At 35.8% G+C, this 19,433-nt stretch overlaps 1 protein-coding gene across 1 annotated transcript in view; it reads right to left on the reverse strand.

The window, feature by feature from the left end:
- CCDC171 (coiled-coil domain containing 171) overlaps window positions 1-19,433 on the reverse strand; it is a 145,570-nt gene that overhangs the window by 35,839 nt on the left and 90,298 nt on the right. The window contains exons 22-24 of the mRNA XM_018070510.1: window positions 16,117-16,262; window positions 13,320-13,374; window positions 884-1,015 (exon numbers count right to left, since the gene is read on the reverse strand). Of these exons, the coding sequence (XP_017925999.1) occupies window positions 884-1,015; window positions 13,320-13,374; window positions 16,117-16,262 (333 nt within the window). The remainder of the gene's footprint in view (window positions 1-883; window positions 1,016-13,319; window positions 13,375-16,116; window positions 16,263-19,433) is intronic.

The following is a 19,433-nucleotide window of genomic DNA, read 5'->3' on the forward strand; positions in this document are numbered from 1 at the left end:
ACATACTACATCTAGAATACAACACCTATAATAAATTCAAAGGGTTACTACAGAAAAGTACACACACAATGTAATACTTGCATTGTCTAATGTCCTTGCATTTCTCTTGACTGCCTTTCCTCTGTTTCAGACAGAAGAGCACAATGAAACAACTAGGAACTCACTCTGCCTTTTGTTCTCTCACTAGGAAAACAAAATATTCTGCCTTTAAAAACAATGTATTCTGTACAGCTATAAAGACTAAGGTATAGTTTGTATAGAAGAAGATATAACAAACTTAAAAACAATAAGGAGGCATTGCACAGCATCAATTTTCAGAGCTGAAAATATGTACATTTTCAATTGATTTCTCTTTTTCCCCCCACTGTTTCCACTAACAAAATTAATATTTTGAAACATAAACCTATAAACCTACATGAACCAATAGTTTCCATATTAAGGTATTCTAAGTAGCAGTTTCTTTTAAATTAGAACCGCTAAAAATCACTGTTAATTCTAAAACTATAATACAAAAAAATCTGATACAGTCAGATTGCTGATACAAGTAGCAGCATAAGAATCTTGGGCTTTTTTTAATTTGCCTTGCTTAAATTAAAGGGAGGAGGGGGGCACAGAGTGATATTACATTTCAAATATAACATTTGAATTTTTCCATGGTCATATTCCTGACAGTTATTTAACACTATTACTGCAGAATTAAAAGTTCACATCATCTCTGAAATACCATATACAACAGTAAAAATGGAAATTATTCCTCTTTCAACTGTTCACTGCAATAGTTTTGAAGATTTTTGTTCTCCACACATTCAGAGAAGTCTAGCTTCTTGTTCTATCTCAGTTGCCAAAAATGAAAACAAGAATCAGGATTATCTTAGACTCTAACCTGAAATGCTGCAGCCTCTGGCCTGCCCTTCAGCCCTTCCTCTGAAAAGGTCTCTAAGTGCAGTTTGGGTAGCTCCAGGGTGAAGTCATTCGTGGCTGCCGCAGCACATGGCAGCAAGGCCTGATCTCTGACCTAAAGGGAAAAAAACAGCATCAATGGTAATTCCCCTTCAGACACATTAACTGGGATGAACTGGGTCCCCTTGAGCCCACTGAGTGGACTTGCATTGATCGCTGGACCTGAAATCCATGAATAAATTTAGGACTAATTGATTTTTCGTTGCAAATAAATCTCTAATTCCGAGTGCTGGGAGAGAATGTTAAGAAGAAAAACCATCTTCCCCTGGTCTGAAACGAGAATAAGAGACACTAAAGGCTCACTAGTCCAGCTGGCATATACATTTCACAGATCTGTCCCCTGTAAAAACCTCCTAAGAAAACAATAGTAATTGTACTTCTAACTGAAACAAACATGAGCTATGAAATTAAAAAGTTCATGCGATCACACCAGCAAGAAGCTGGCAAGTGAGTTCTGTGTACTATAGGTAGATTGTATCAGTTCTCCAGAATAAGGTTCATTTAGTAGCAATTCAGTTAAAATCCAAAATAAAATGAATAATCCACAAACAAAGCAAAGTGAACTAACCTGTAGCTTTCCAATTAACAAGGGTAAAAAAAAAAAAAAAAAGGAAAAAATGCTACTAGATCTCTTATTGCAGACTCACTGTAAGAAATAACGCACTAAGTGGTATTAATCGACTTTTGTACAGTTTCTGACCGTGCCAATTTGAAGTGGGAAATGCTACAATTTGCACAAAGCCCAGACAGATTGATGTCCGGTCCTTCCGAGGGCGGTCGGACTCGCGGAGCGCGGGCGGCCCCGCGCAGCCCCCGCGCCCTTGGTGTCGCACTGCCACCTGCCGGCCGCGCGCGGCAGCGCCGCCGCCGCTTTGTCCTCGGGCACGGACAAACACCGGACTCTGCCCAAAATCCAACACTGCCCCGCGTTTCGCAACGTGTCCAGAGTCTGTCAGCGTGGACGTGAAATTATATGTATTTAACACGTAACTTCCACAGGCGCATCAGCTATGTTCGTACACCATATGATGCCACACACCCATTTTTCATTCTATTTAATACAAAAATTACCATGTCCACCTCCAGGAGACCCCAGTAGTCACATTAGATTGTAATACAGATGGATAGTCACACATACAAATATATATTAGTACAAATGAATAGATGAAATCCATTCATTAGGCATAGACTGCATGTGTTGAGTAGCAATAGCAAGTGTTGCAAACATAGTCTTTAACTAAACAATATACAGTCTGATAATAAAACATAAACTGAATATATACTAAATACCCATAACTCAATAGATAAACCATTTACTAAATACTATTTAAATATATTTCAGTTTTTCTTAAAGGCTCTCTTGCCCACAAGAACACATCGAACATGAATTAAAACCTAGGTCTATTAATTTTAAATCCCAGATTACTTTTCTGTAACTACTTACAAAATTAGATTTTTGTAAAATGTTGATTATGAGTGAACATCTTTCAAATAATAGCAGAGCCTTTGAAATCTGCTCTGATTGAAAGAAGCTGTGCAAATCTACTGACACAAAGAAGAAAAGATTTTATGTTATTCATTCCTCTGTTCTGTGGGAATAAGGAGCCCTACATTTCCCAAGTTGACCTAAAGAATTCCTGTCAATACCTGTGGCTGCCAAACATATGCACTATGATGCAATTTTTATAACAGGAAAGGTCCTCTACACATTTTTTGCACACATAGTGCACTAGGTTCAGGATATACAGTCCTATGGAACAAATATACTCTCTAGAGTGTTCTGTCAGCATGTGTAATTCTGGTCAGATGTTAACCTTGCTGAATATAACAAAATGCATTGCTTTAAATACACACACACACACACACACACACGATTTACATTTTTATAGCTTATATATACCAACTTTTCAGTGTCTTTGCTGCCAGTATGCACACAGATAAAAGAAAACATTAATGTGGATTAAGGTACTAAGAATTTATCAACATCAAACCACCAGTGTTTTGCCTTCTACCCTTCTGAACCATAGTCAATAGATCTAAATATTTTACTGCACCCTGGCCAATTCATTGTTTGATGTTTAAAAACTCAAACAGAATCAAAGAAAATTTATTAAATTTCAGCCCCCAAATGAGATACTATTAGCTTTGAAAGTCAAGTTTAACCGCGATATTGATGATTCTCTTTTTTCTGTGACAAAATTCACAAGGGAAATCCCTATGTCAAAGTACAAAAGCAGATTGCTAATACTAGGGGGAAAAAAACAATGTATAAGCAATGTAGGTATAATACATACACAGTACAGACAGTAGAAGTCCTTTTAACCCTATTAATTTCAAACTCTCCATTTCGGTATTGGGCCCTGACATTCACTGAACAATAAAAAATAACCCCCATTTTTTAAAATGGCTGAATTTTGATAAACATATGCCATTAATACCAGTGTTTCAGAAAAGTACATATTAGCTTCTTAAAGATTATGATATTTGACAGGAAGATCACAACCAAAAAAAACCAAACACAACATTTTCTGTTTGTAAATACTTAGATTGTAAAGAGTAAATCTCATTATCAATATGCATACTGAGAAATACCAAATTAAAGCAGACTTTTCCTTTGAAAAATACTCACAAGGATTCGGGTAAAAGAACAAAACACTGGGTGTATACTGTACAAATATCATTACATTGTTTCACTAGAAATTAAAATAGTCTTCAAGTTGGCTACCTGTTAAAAGACTGGAAAACTACAACGGCCATGCCTACACAGAATCATGCTGCATAGACTATACTTGTACAAAATCTTAATTAAAAACTAATTTAATAACTTCTGTCAATTGGCTTTTTGAGATCCAGAAATATAATGACAAGAGTTGGGAAACTGAGTTTATTTCCTCATTTTCCAATGGATCAAGCACAATACTCACAGACAGACTTACATTAGAGAAATATGATGCAAAGGTCAAACTGGTAATTTTATTATTTTAAAAAAGAGGGGGGGTTTTTTGGAAGCTTGACAGCCAGGAAAACCATCCTATGTAGTTTAGCTTTAAGATGCAACTTTCAGAGCTTTTTTTGTCTTTAACGACTTTCTTTTTTTATATATATATGAACTCTAAAGCAAGGCTATTTTGTCTGAGGCGTCTCCTTAGGCTAGAGATATAATGTTAAAATCTAAAAAACCTAATCAGCTAATCAGGCTTACTGCAATGATTAAAAATGTCTAAAACCAGTTCCACTTCCCTATACTCTAAAATTAATATAGAGAAAAATTATATAAATGTATATTTATCCAATGTTAGTGAAGATTCTGGTTATTTCTGATTTTGGTAAACATAATTTTAGCTGCAATGGTGAAAAGTTGCTAGTGTGATTTTATACTGAGCATCGTTAAGTGCTGTGACAGTGCAAAGCTGAGTATGATCCTTAGATTTTTCAGTTTAGCCATACAGAAATACTATCCAAAACCAGGCAAAATCACAAATAGATCCACACAACTCTACTACAATACTCATAACATTTTAAAACAAAGAGGCTTAGTGACTTATGATGGTGTCTAACTTTTTAATTAATTAAGACAGCAACAAAGAAGACAAGACTATAGCCACTCAAATTAAAATCAATAAAGTATTCATTAATTCAGATCAAAGCTGAAACTGAATAATAAACTGAAGTTATGTTATTGACTGAACCAAGGTGTAGAATTTGATGGGCTAATTCTGCACGTCCAAAAATTGACTTCAAAATTTTCTGCTGATTCAAGATAACAATAGCTTTGTCCACAGACCACTTCTGGGCTCACTGTGTTTTTCCTCTGCACAGTTCGAGCTGGTATGTCCAGTTATGCCAATAGAGATATGGTACTAAATGCTAGCAAGTTGCAAATGGTATTAGAATGTGCCTAGGCCTTCCTAATGTCTGTGCCCAGATACTGTCTGACTGGTACAACAAACCTGAGATTTTAGTTTCTATTTTGTGCCTAATTCAATGGGTTTTTATTATGAAAATAAGATAATTTATGGATATAAATTTCACTATGTAATCTATATAGGAGAATATTTTATACGTTCAAAGTTCACCAATTCTACTTTAAAAAAATACTACTAGAGAGTAAAAAACTTTGGGCTTATTATACTTTCATTTCCTGATACTTTTTTAATAGCATATCATCTGCAATTTAAGCAGCAGCAGAACTACAATGATGCAGTGATATGGTGACAAGTGAATGGCAAACCCTGATTTAATCTATTGATTTGAGATGACCATATTACTGATATAACAGAAGCTACAAATACACAAATCATTCTTGAAGAGTGAAAACAAAATGGTTTCTACCATACTGCTATGTGTTCTGCATATGACATATAATGGACAAAAATGGTTCTAGAACTTTTTAGAACAGAATCATAGAATACATTGGGTTGGAAAAGACCTCCAAGATCATCAAGTCCAACCCCTGATCCAACTCCAATTACTATTTGTTATTAATGTATTTATAGAAGGACTTTTTGTTATCCCTAACAGAAGTGGCTAATTTAACTTCAAATTGCGCTTTTGTATCCCTGATTTTCTTTCTGCATGATCTAGCTGTCTTCCTGAATTCTTCGTAAGTAGCCAGCCCTTTCTTCCACAGTCGGTAAACTCTCTTTTTATCCCTGATTTCCTTCAGAATCTCCCTGTTTAACCAAGCTGGTTGTCTTCCAGAAGAAAGCAGTTTGAATGCAAACCACATCTTAGTCTTAACCACAGCCTTGTAAGTATGTGACTGATTTAGCCACATGATGTCCATACCTCCAGCACAGCATGTACAATGGAGGTCATATTACAAAAGTTAAGGACACACACGTCTACTGAACATGGTCCTTTGCCTTCTTCAATGAGAAGTGTTTTAACAGAAAAAATTATACAGTAACTGAATGGAATGGGTAAGTCTTTGTTATAGTGGTACAAATTATCATGGAACTAAAGAAAAAAATTTATATACATTGGTGGACAGAATTAAACCTTCATGAACACTTCTTATTTTTTTCATGTTTAGTTACGAATTATTGATATTTTCTTACTCTATACTAGAAAATATAAGTGAATATACAGGAAGGAAGTTGCACCAACAATAGTACTGAATAGTGCTGATAACAGTAGTTCTTCAACTAAATTGCCAATACAGGTTATTTTCTTAATGTTACATCCCGATACTATGGGCTCTCTGGAAAACAGTGATCACACTTGAAGTGTTAGCCCATTAAGGGAATAGAGACCCCAAAAGATTTGATAAGGGATTTGGCACATGCAATATCCAAAGAAGTACAAATCACGGCACCCTGCTAGATCAAAGAGTCAACCCGTTATTATCAGTTGCTCATAGACACCAGTCTGAGTCTGCTCCAAAAACAAGGAAATCACTTCAGAAAGTGTATATGCATATTGCTGAATGAAGGCCTATATTTTCCATCAGGATGTTTCAGCAATCAAGGATCACTCTAGAAGCAGAAAGACTGTCCGAGACAAGTTTGCACAGGTTAAACTGAAGGCATTTTAAATCAAACACCTGAAAACTGGAAAACTATTGCCACAATTAGAGAGCAAATGAGGTGAACAATGATGTTGGGAACTAAACTAGTCAAATGAACTGCAAAAACACCCCTCAAACTTCTTTTATTTTTCTCAAGAAGGATAAAAACTAAACTACACCAAATCACAACATATTTTGCTTCGACAAAATAGTGTCTAATAGGAGGGAAAGGGAAAAAGAGTTACATGGTATAGTTGAATGGACACTTGTTATATGGCCATCACAATTAGGTTTGAGTACTCATTAAAGGCCAGCAGATTATTGTACCATCTTTCATCAAAAGAAGGAATATATTCTCAAGCCCAAGGGTCTAACTTCTGTTGACAGTGGAAGTTTTAAGTTTTTAAACATACTTTGCTGTAGGAAGCCATACAGTAATGTAATTAGGTATATCAAATATTTCACTAAATTGAAAAACTACTGAAAATTTCTGTATTAGCATACAGATTTAGAGACTACCCTTTCTGATTACTGTCATATAAATCTGCATTTAATTACAAAACAAGCCATTTCGCAGGTGGTTTCTAAAAGAGTATTAATTCCTTCATAACACCATTTGTAGAAGGAGACATATATCATATGAGATACCTCATATCTCATTATGATTATCTTGAACATCATAAAACTGATGTTTTGGGTGTGCTTGGCTTTTTTTTTCCTTTTTCCCTCTTCCAGATTAGTCAAGATTATGGAAATTAATTTTCAAAGCAGAGTACCATCCCAGACTTACTCATAAGATAATTCAAGCTTTCTCACATTACTACACACATACACTACACACTTTGTTGAATAAGATGTTAATTTGACCCAGTGGTTTTTTTTTTTTGCAAATGATGACCACTGCACCTAGGCTTCACTGTGGTTGCCAAGATGTGCACTATAATACATTCTCTATGAATGGATTTCAGTGACCTTGGACTGAAAATGAAACTATGTCTGGAGAAAACAACATTACAACATTTAATGTATTCAGTAGTTCCACAGTTCTCCAAACAAGGATTTTTCCTTACTGAAGGCAAACTACACCAAAGTATTCAGCCTTTAAAAAAAAAAAAAAAAAAAGTGCCCAACTCAACACAAACCAACCAACCAAAAGCAAATAACAAAACAAAAAAAAAAAAAACCAACAAAAGGTGAAGAAATATGCACCCTGAAATTAGTTATTTAGATACGTCTAAACTGAAAACAGTTAAGTACACGGATATGACATTCGGCAATGTCTTGTCTTTACTTTGTCAAGGTTTCTAAATCCCTCTTGAGCTGGAGTACCATTTTTAGCTTGGCTAGGTCAGAATGACACTGAACAATATGAGTGATGACACACAAGACAGCTATATGGACAGAGTTGTCATCAGCAAGCCAGCTGTGCTAACACCTGTATGTCCTGCACAACTGATCTTTAGGAACACAGATCGAGAAAGTCAGATTACTAGGGGAGGAAAAAAAGTCATTCATCAAACCCTGAAATTAAGAGGTGCTAATTTGAGATGCGGGAGGAGAAAAAGTAATATTTTTACTGCATTTTTTTCTTAGCGCAGAGAAATAATAGCTTGTTTCCTACTATAAACTTCTTACAGGAATTATTTAGAATTTAAACAGTCTAATTCGGTTTTCTTTGTGATTTTTTGCATCAGTATGCTTCTGATAGAGCCAGTTTAGAACAACCCAGGGCCACAGTGATGGATAGACCTTGAGAACACAAGCAGGCTTCACTCTTAATGTTAGTTTGTCTAAACACATAGAAAAATCGGCTCTGGGTGTTTGATTAGGCTAGGAAAAATTTTAAGTTGAGATCTCTAAAACAAGAGCTTTTAAATTACTATTGAGATAACTAAATAATAACAATAAATAATAATAATAAATAAATAATATGATGGACTATAGATCCCAGTTAACTGAGAGAAATGTGGCTGATCACTATACCTACGTATATCAGGTCATGTCTACTGGAGTCCAACTGAGGCAGCTAACTTAAGACTTACAACTGTTCTGTTCTTCCAGGGCCTGGTCAACTTGTGATCTTCTTGCTGAAACCAATAACTATTAGCACTTATACTGTTTTTACTGATGTAGTCACCTGTATATAGACTTAAACCTTTTGTAAATTAATTCCTCGCAGGCTGTAAAACAGCCATTCTAAAGAAATGCACTTGATTGCTATGGAACCCATCAGTAACAACAATCTAATGTTACAACCTTACTAATTCTCAAGTATTCAATGGCCTCACCCTGTCTCCACTGTCTCTTCGTGCTGTATTAAAAAAAATAAATCATTAAATCAGATAAAGAAAGATGTCTTTGTATTTTCTACAAGTATGTAACAGGGTAGATGATACAGTATTCCTATTTTTTTCAATTGATAGAACCGTGGGGCTCAGAAATCATATACAGACAGTTTAGGGACATTTCAGACAAGACAACAGGAGTGGCAGCGAGGCAATGAAACACAACAGTGGAAGGATTTCAAGGCATGACTGCTGACAGGTCTGCATGGAAGCTGTTCTGCCAGCTGGCATAGGAATCTTTCAATCAGCAGAAATGAAGTGCACTACAGAAGTGAATGAAGAGTAATTTTTCTGACCAAGTGCCAAAAGGAAAGGAGCAAACTGGATAGATGCTTTGATCCCTGACCTGTTCTAAAATGTCAGAATGCATAGGTTGCTAACTGCTATGAGGAAAAATGGTGAGGACATGGTATTTTACCTGCTAAAATGGCCAAATCTTAAGCAGCCATGACAGGCTGAAAACTCTGACAGACTATAAAGCTTGTCAAGATTTTAATAGTTAAGAGCACAAGGAGAAACAGAAACAATTTTCTGCCTCTGTAAAGGTTGACTCGCTGGGATAACTTCCCATAATGGTGTGTAGCAGAGGCTGAGTGTAGAGTACAGGGATATAGGCAGGCTGAAGAGGAGGCAGTTACAACACTGTACCAGGTGCAGGGGCCCTGGTGCTGGCAACAGGGGCTGGAGGGAAGCCTCTGTAAGGTGGGACAAAGCCAGTTCCAGCCACCACCAATGGACCACTGCAGGACACGGCTGAGCCCCACAGCCCTGCTGGTGGCCTCGCTGTGAAAATGAATTTCAGACTGGAAAAAGCACACCACACAGGGAGAGCAGGAGGGAAGAAAAAGATTGAACATCAAAGTCAGAGAAGAAGTGGGGAGGAAATGCTTGAGCCACTGGATCAGGTATTTCCCTGTAGCCCCTGGACAGGTCCACACCATAGTCCATGAAGGATCCCACAACAGAGCAAGTGGATAGTTCCTGAAGGAACTGAAAGTCATGCAGAGCTCATACTGGAGCAGGTATCTTGAAGGTCTGCAGCCCACACTGGTTCAAGGAAACAGTATGAGGAGGAAGAAGCAACAGGAGAGTAGTTACTATGGACTGACTGCAAGGCCCTCTATCTCAGAGCACGAGCAAAGGAGTCACGAGCAAAGTTAAGCTTAAAAGGTAGGATAATGCTTATTTTTAACTGTTGTTTCAAACTCTCCAAACCTATTTTAATAAATAAAATAATTTCCCTAAGTCGACTATTTTAGCTATGACAGTAACTAGTATGCAATCTAGATCTCAACATATGAGCTTTCTCATGCTATCTCTTCCCCCCGTCCTGTTGAGGGGGAGTGAAAGAGCATCTGAGTGGGCCTCTGGCTGGTGCCCAAGGCTAACCCACCACAAGCACTCAAACAAAGTAGTAATATAAAGGGAAAGCTGAAGATTTTAGTAGAGATAGTGTAAAATGATTTCTTCTGCTGATGGTATTACCATAACTAGTACATCATTAACTATGCATGTTAAAGAATCTAGTTATAGAAAGTGAACAGATCTAATGTCTCTTAATCTGTTTATACAAACATGCTATTAAGAAGTAAGAAGAAATTAATAAAGAGATAGTTTATCAGCAAGTATAAGAAGGGTGTATTTATAACAAAAATAATAACCTCAACTTTGTGAGAGGAAAGTATTTCAAGAAATAATTTATTTTTCATACATTAAAAAAGGACTGCAGATGGATTCTAAAAAAAGACATTCACTTAAATGTTTTTTCTTTCTATTAGAAGACTTTTTAAGAAAACTCTTTATGTTTGAACTCTTTATGTTCCTCTCGGAACTCTTTCATTAAAAATTATTTTATGTCTATTATCATTTTTCTATTACCTTTTGGTCATCTTCAATATTTTGAAAATAAAACTGAGCCAAACCAATATCCTCTTGAGGTCTTTGTTTGCCCTTGGTGATATTCTGTTGAGGTTTTTTAATTTGTTAAAACATTCATTTTGCATTTAGATATTTATCCATACTATTTAGATGGTATAAGACAAAGAAAGATCTCTCATTTTAATGATATCAGGAACTTTTGTGCAAATAATTCAGCTCCAGGAGTAGGATAAATATAGCTAATGTGACGAGATCCAGGATAGACAAAAAATGACCTTTCAAAGAATATCTTGTAATTTATAAAGAACATGGAACTAGATGCTAAAAATATTTTCTCTCTTAGTGTATGCAGTGCTCAAATTCTTCAACATTTATGCTCCATAAATATTTGTGATGGTTATAAAAGGTGGTTCTCAAATGGTCTTGAAAGAATCATTCTGTGCACAAGAATGGCCAAGCACTTTTTGAGTTAGTCAAATGTATGATACTAGAATTTCCATCCAGGCACAGCAGGGGGCAGAAAGTGGTGTAAATGATCCCTTGTCTAGAGATGCACTAGAAGTATGCACAGAGATTGTTTCCTTCTGCTCTGATTCTTCTTGCTTTGTTTGTTGAATGCTACACCCAGGTATGCCCAAAGGCAGATTTATCTAGTACCTGTATTGCTGCCTTCTGGAATTCTTATAGGAATAGAGTTAGAAAAGAATGAGGCCACTTTAATGGATCAGAGAATACTGTCTTATCCTCAGTCCAACTAAGATTACTAAGGATGTCTATAAAATCCCTTTGAGGTCTATAGGCAAAAATTTAGCATTATGCATTAATAATACAGATTCTGCAAGTGATGCAGTGGAATTTTCTGGATATTTGTTCATGAATATATCAACGTAGAAATACTACAATCTTCAATTTCAAACTCTCGTATGTATAACTGCAGCTAATAGTAATACATATTCAACTCCAAATGATTCTGAACTTTATCCATTTTCTTTTCATTTCTTTTTTGAACATAAAAGCAGTTTCCAGAATTTCTAGTGGACAAAGAGAAGTTTGGGCTTCCTTTACTAGTATTTCATCCACTTCATTATGCTCTGATTTTTCACTGTTTGAGAAACACTTTAAGAACAACAGTGTAAACTTGATAGTTTACACATAAGCCATGTTCATTAACGCTAGGTAATTAGCTACCATTATGATGTAGGATTTACATTTCAGATATTTCCCAAACAGAGATCAATATTTTTTCCCTTTGTTCTTCTAGGAGAAATGGTATGTCAAATTATGAATTATTTACAATCAATTTTTTTAGTTCCTGCTGAAAGGAGCATCCTGTCATATCTAATTCTTATGTTTTCCTCATTCTTTAGGTTGACAAACCAGAAAGGATAAATTATTCTGCTGCTCAATAATATGCTATTTGGGCTTAACAACTGTGTACATCAAAAACTAAGAAGCAGATGTGGTAACTAAAATTTTCACAAAAAGATGGCTGTTTCTTGATCAATTTACTGCATCAGGATAATCACTCCTAGGTATGTGACCTTATCTATAACCTTTCCCCAAAACACTTCAGTCCTTATGCATATAATAGCACAGCTTTCAAAATAAAAATGTAACTTTGCAATCCAGAACAATAAATTCTCAATGCCAAGAACTGCATTTGTTACTGCAAAAACACAGTACTTTTTGCATGGCATACATTTTAGGCTTAAAAGAAGCCACTACAAAAAAGGAGGGGGCACAAAGCAAGACAGTCTCTACCAGCACAGTTTGCTGCAGCTAAAACACAGTTTTAGGCTCTGTCATTTTCCGTGAACATTAAAGCAAAGAGAAACTCAAAAAAGGTATCTGAAAATTAAATTAGCAACACTTCTGGTGAACACAGAAACTAAAATAAGGAATAGATTGCCATATTGCTGAGAATTCAAGATGTTATAAGGGAAATTAACACTCCAAGGTAATAAAAACACTTATTCTGCTCTGTGTTGCTCTAGACTAAAAACAGTTATAAAAAACCTAACCTTTACAGCTACAGTTAAAAACAGTCATATCTCCCAAATAATTAATATATACAGCTTTGTTGGACTTTCAAAAATACTAAACCAGGGCAAAATAGTGCAAGTCACTTAAGATTATTACTCAATTTAAAACTGTTTTTAAAAATTATCATTAAAGTTTTTGACTACAGGTTACCACTTACTGTATCTTCCTTATTTTTTTAATCATATATCAAAGATTAAACCAGCAGGCACAAAGGCTTTATAGCCACCATGTATGAGACTGCAGCAAATGACCACTGCCTTACACAGTAGAGACTTAACTCCACAGCAATTGCCTTGGATATTCAATAGTCTTCACTTGGTAACCAGAAATTGTGCTCCCAGTGATTAAGGTTAGGAGAGTGGATTTTGTAATACGTTTTATATTAAAAACAATACGGTTTTGTAGCACAAAAATGCATTTTATTTCACTAAATCTGAATATTTTTTTAAGATAAAAGAAGTTGAAGGTAGAAACAAACTCTAAGGAAAGGAAGTTGCTTTACAACAATTTCTACTCTCCTCCTTCCCTGAGAATAAGCCGTTGTAAAACTTTGATACGTTTGGAAACACAAACCAGATTCTTACCTTATGAAGAGTGGCTTCCACAGCTTTCATATGATTAATGATCAATTCTTTGTCTCTATTACAAGGAAAAAAAAAAGTAGCTTTTAGAACTGAAGCTCTACTAACTTAGAAATTCATTTTCTGCTACTTTTTAACTATCACAGCTTTTCAACTAATTGTTGATAACTCAAACTGTTTGTTTTTCTCTCTCCTTTTTACATCTCCAATGTAAATCCTAAAAAATAGTTAATCCGCCACTATTTGGCATGGTGAATGTTCTGGATTACCAATTAAACCAGCTGTAATTATAGGTATATTAACAAACAACTATCATGCTCGTGGAGAAGAAATATGCAGTTTTAGATATAAGGGGCACATTGAAAGGAGGCCGGGCTTTAGCAGGAAGAGAATACATTCTCATATATTTCTAAAAGAAGTTCAGTCAAGGATCCCATCCTTACAAAAGGGAAGTTTGGAGAATGAAACAATACTCTTACACCTTTTTGTAGAATAGGCAAGAAAGACAGTTTTCATCAGTTATTTTGCCATAAAAAACCTTGGTCTCAAATGACAATTGACAGAAGTAGACTTGAAGTTGCATAATACCATATGACTACGGAGAAAGGACAGCATGACCACCAAACACCATAGGAATTCAAAAGGGATCCATGCCAGAAAAGCTGATATACCTTAACATTCCAGGACTGCCTTTTATTTTGCCAGCTATGTGAATATTTTGTTCGAGCTCTTAAAGCACCCAAACCAGAAGTCATAGAATCAGAATCATTTAGGTTGGAAAAAACTCTGAAGGTCATTGAGTCCAACCATTAACCCTGAACTGCCAAGTCCACCACTAAACCATGTCCCCTGGGGCCACATGTTCACGTCTTTTAAATACCTCCAGGGATGGGGACTCCACCACTTCCCTTGGCAGCCTGTTCCAGTAGTTGAGAACCCTTTCAGGGAAGAAATTTTTCCTAATATCCAATCTAAACTTCTTGGCACAACCTGAGGCTGTTTCCTCTTGGCCTATCACTTGCTACTTGGGAGAAGAGACTGACTCCCACCTCACTCCAACCTCCATTCAGGTAGCTGCAGAGAGGGATCAGGTCTTCCCCCAGACTCCTTTCTTCCACCCAAACCCATGGTATTTTTCTCCATGGAATGACTGCTGCTTTCTCATTTCTTGATTCATATCTTAACAGCAAATACAGAAAGGTGGTCAGAAAAGTAGGATTGGCTTTTACACTCCTAATAAAGCTGCTTTTCTTTGGACTAGATTGGCTGGGTACTTGGCTTCTGGCTGGGGTTAAACTACGACACAGACAAATTACCAAAAGGCTACTAAATTTCTGTCATGGTCACTGTTATCAGACACATTTATTAATATTGCTTCCTACTCTGGAAGAAAGTGGAAAGAACTGCTGGCCACCACTTCAAGAAAATCAAGATAGCCATTCTCAGAATGAGCTAGCCATCTTGCTGTCCTTAAAGCTCTGCAAAACTTTAGGAAAGAAGTTGAAAGACACCCATGCATTGCTCACAACCATTCAGGTTATGGAATAGGTATTAAAATAATATTTTCCAAATAAAAGCAAACTCTTTTTCACCTACTTTGCTTATGTTCCAATGGGGAAAAAAAAAATTGTTATTAAGAGTTGTAAAACAATAAATGGTATTGGAGCTTTCTTAATCAATATTTAACCACTTTATACAGAAACAAAGTCAACTTTAAAACCACTTCACATTAAAATAACCCTTTCTGAACACAAGAATGACCACAGGGAATGATCCTTACTAGAGAACATAAAATAGACTGGGGTAGGGTGAAAAGGGGTAAGCTTTTCAGAACAAATCCTTCTTCAGGTCACATCTGCTTTGATACACTCATATCAAATAATATTTGTCATTTTAATTAGGTTGCTAAACATTTCACTTATAACTAGATTAATTACATTATTTCACTGCTGCATAAAACCCTTAAAGCTTCTAAGCTATTATTCTTCAGAGGTCAAATGAACCTCAGGTATAATGAGAAATTTTAATTTTAAATTGGATTTTTTTTTAAATCTTAGCCATGGACCAACAATATTCAAAGTGCATACTACAATAAAAGTAATAGGCAACAAAGTCTGAAAGGATTTATAATTTTATCTGACTATATAACTGTAAGAGGTTAGTAACAATCTCATTCAAGTCAAAGAACACCTTTTGACTATCAATCTTTTCAAGACTGGTCCCTGAACATTTCCTTCCACTCTTCAAGTTAAGGTATAAAAAAGTATGGGGTTTATGTCTAAATCCAAAACTCTCTGAATTCAGCACAAATATCTGTCCTGTTCTACAGATAAGACTAGGTCCAAAACAGGTTTCAGCCCCTTTGGCAGCTAAGACCTGTCATCTAGCTGATGTTTCTGTATTTATTATAAATAAATTGTATCTATTTAAAAAATGACATGAAAATAGAGAGAACAAACAATCATTTCTTAAATAAACAGAATATTAAGGATCTGCCAAAGGCATGTTGTCAAGTCGGTAAGATAATCAGCAAACAAAATGCTCATGGTATTTCAGGACCAAGAATCTGGAGCACTGTTATGGGATAACTACAGAAAACATAATATCTAGTACCTTGAACTAAATCTAGTACCTTGAACTAACAGTTTTCTTTTTCAAAGACTATCCCTGAATTTCAAAGACAGATAGATGTACTTTTGTTTTCTAGCAATGCATTAGCCAAGGCTAAAACCCTGTGCATGAAAGTAAGAATTGATCATTTGTCTGTTTTAAGTGATCTCCCCAAGGTCCCAGTGCTCACTTCGCTGCCGTGCAGAGGGCACTCTCTGCATCACGGATGCTCTTGCTCAGCCAACGCTTGTCCTGCTCCAGCTGGGTAAGAAGTCTATTTTGCTGACGCAGAAATCGATCTCTTCTTCTCAGCTCCATTGTTGCCTCCGAGAGGCTCTGCAAGCAGACAGAAAACAGAGTTACTTGTCAGCCCAAATAATTAACTTCAGCTTATGCCATAGGCTATTAAACAAAGTGGAAAACAGACTGACTGTGAAGTAGATTTGGACCATTGCATACTAAAGTCTTCTGAATTCTCTAGGTAAAACATTACTGACCCAGCAACTCCCCAGTTTGTAGTACGTGGCCTATGTACAAATATGTTCATAAAATAAAGTGATTTTTTGATCAAGCAGGGACATATACTGTGCTACAGGTACTATATTTACAAATATCAGATCTAAACACAATAGAAATAATCAAGAGTACACCATTAAAGAGCACAAAATATTCTCAATACTTAATTTAAAATAAACATTAAAGAAAAGAATTCACAAAGAAAGGGAATAAACAAAGAAGCATTTTTTTAAATATTCTACACTATTCAGAAATTTCAGGATTAAAAAAAGTATCTAATATTCTCTGTTAGTGCATCAAGTAAAATTTGGCACAATTCCTGCTAAGAATAGATCACTATTTTTGGTGCTTTCGCTACTTCAACATTAGCTTTCCAGTATAGAAAATAGTATGTATATTTTTTAACATTTCTCTCTGACTTAGAATTAACACAACATGCTTTAATCAATTCAGATTAATCCAATAAATGAAAAATAGCACACAGGACTAATTAATAAAGAACCTGTCTAGTTACTACTCCTTTCTGCTGGGATAAATCAATATATTTACAGACTGGAGTATTAATATTTGATTTCATAATTTGCTAAATGTTACATTTTACTTAAAGCTTTTAATTGCCTTTTTAGAGAGAAATTATAATAGGTGGTTATAAACGTTCTTTTACAAAAGGTGTATTTCCTGACATATTCTAAACGGATGTAGAAGAATAGAGAAGGCTGCATAATTGCAAGACTGAGCTCTTGCACCTTGTTTTCAAAATTTATGGATATGTTTTCTGCTCAAGTTCTGAGAATGCTCTGCATAATTTGTACTCAGGAGTACTTGCCCTGGACTGTGGAACATGGAGAAGATGTACTATGATGTGGATATGTATAAAGAACAGTATATACAAAAGGCTGGTAAAAATTTGGAGGATGCTGAGAACTCAACTAATCTGAAAAAATTAGAGACCTATCTAAGAGTCAAAGGTACTTCAAAAAACAACATGCTAGAGAAAATTTCTACACAGTAATGAAGTACAGCATGAGACTGCAAAATAAACTGAAATCTGCTGATTGGTGTAAGTTTTCTTCACACATTTCTAAAGTCAAAAAAGCATCCAGTTATTTCAACGTTGTATTTTGAAGGTACAGCACTGCTACCTAAACTGTCTGTTCAGCAATTTACAAAATCTAGGCTGAAATTAATCACAGCTGTAATGAAAAAAAAAAAAAATCAGAAGTTTATCTAAGAAACTCTAACCCCAGAAATGCTAATATTTTTCTTGCTCTAACGACCCCAGGTTCAATTACTCTATTCAGACTCTTAGGTCATTATTTTCAATGAACACTTGATATTTTTCACCTAAAAAAAGATAAATACACAGATATCATTCATCCACTCCACAAAGATACCCAAAACTGGTAGTGTTGCTTTCAGAAATTCCACCCTAATGCCACTGGCAGCTACTAAAGCCCTGTCTGAACAGCTGAATTAGTGAATTATCAGATTTTCAGAAACGTTTTTTCCGAGGAACAAGATGTTGATTAGCATGGATAATGGGAGCCATTTTTAATTTAAAAATAAAGAACATTATATTGTTCCATTTATTGTGTTTTGTGTTAACTGTTTGCTTGCTTAAGGTAGCATTGAGGATAACCTACTTTCCCACCTGATTGAAAAACCTGTTTTTAAGATGACAAGCCTGAGCTTTGATGATTTAGAATAAATAGTCCTGCTAATATTTTGATGCAAGAAATTTTTGATGTAGAGGCTGCTAGAACAGATTTTGGTTCCAAGATCCTAGTGGTCTAAGAGTGGAGAGAGACAGGATAATAGGAACATTATGCATATTTATTTCAAGCTAGTTATGCTTCTACAGGGGTTGAAGAGCTGTCTGCTCCCACGTAAAGCTTTCATCACTGACCACTAATGGTGAAGAGATCCACTAGGTGTCAAAATCTTCTGAGAGCTGCTAACTAATCTAGGTTACCCATTGCAAGCATGGGCCTATTAACGAGGCAATAGCAGGGATGAAAGTATGAAGCCTAACTCTGTTAAGGGGCATGACCAGCAATCCACACTAACTGGTGATGAAGCAATATAGAAATGGTTAAATTAAGTATCTCACTGAACAGCAGCTTTATTATATTCAAAAAGAACACCATTATTTACATAAATCTCCAAAGGATTAGGACTATCAGCAATACTTCAATATCTAACCAAAATGGAAACTGATTTCAGCACTCCAAAAGCAGTTTCAGCAACTACTTGAAGCTTCTTGCTACTGTGGGTTAAAGTCAAGCCTTGGAAATGCTCAAATACAGTGTGGAGTATTATAAAATAATAGCTGGTAAGCCTCTTTTTTTCCCCTTCTTCAGATTGATCTAATTAAAACCCTTGATAAACTTTATGGACTCTAATATTTCCAGCTGAGTGACTGAAACCAAGAGGGTGTGCCTCAAGGCAGCAAGGCAACAATGATAAGCAGCAGGTTAGCCACTAATTTCTCAGCCAGGGTAGATTGTGAAAGTGTGATGTTCTGATATCCAAGAAAGTGTTCAGGAGAGAATAGGATAAATCAAGTTTAATAACTCTGCTCCTAATTGTTCCCTCAATGCTCCACTCTAATTACTTGGAGAACTCTCCTGACTGTCACCTGATATTAAGTTGTTGGAGGCTGAGTGTGGAGCAGTGAGATAATCAATAAACATTTAGTGGGGAGAAGAATGAAGATCCCGTTAAGCAGTGGGAACCTGCAGCACCCAAAGCCCTTCTGCTCATGAGAAAACCTATGGGAGAGCCATAGTGATTGCAAAGCAATAATCCAAAGCACTGGTTTTAGGCCTTGAGGCCTTTAGGCAACAGTACATTTGAGGAAAAAAGGTTAACACGGTCACCCTAATTACAGCCCATTTTCACATTCTTCATATATAAGCAAAGACAAGCCAATTAGGTAGAAAGGAAGATAAGGGAAGTTTTATTTGTATACTAATTAAACCCCTGATGAAA

This window comes from Manacus vitellinus, unplaced genomic scaffold, assembly GCF_001715985.3.
Source record: "Manacus vitellinus isolate BGI_N305 unplaced genomic scaffold, ASM171598v3 scaffold_18_pilon, whole genome shotgun sequence".
NCBI classification, from domain to species: Eukaryota; Metazoa; Chordata; class Aves; order Passeriformes; family Pipridae; genus Manacus; species Manacus vitellinus.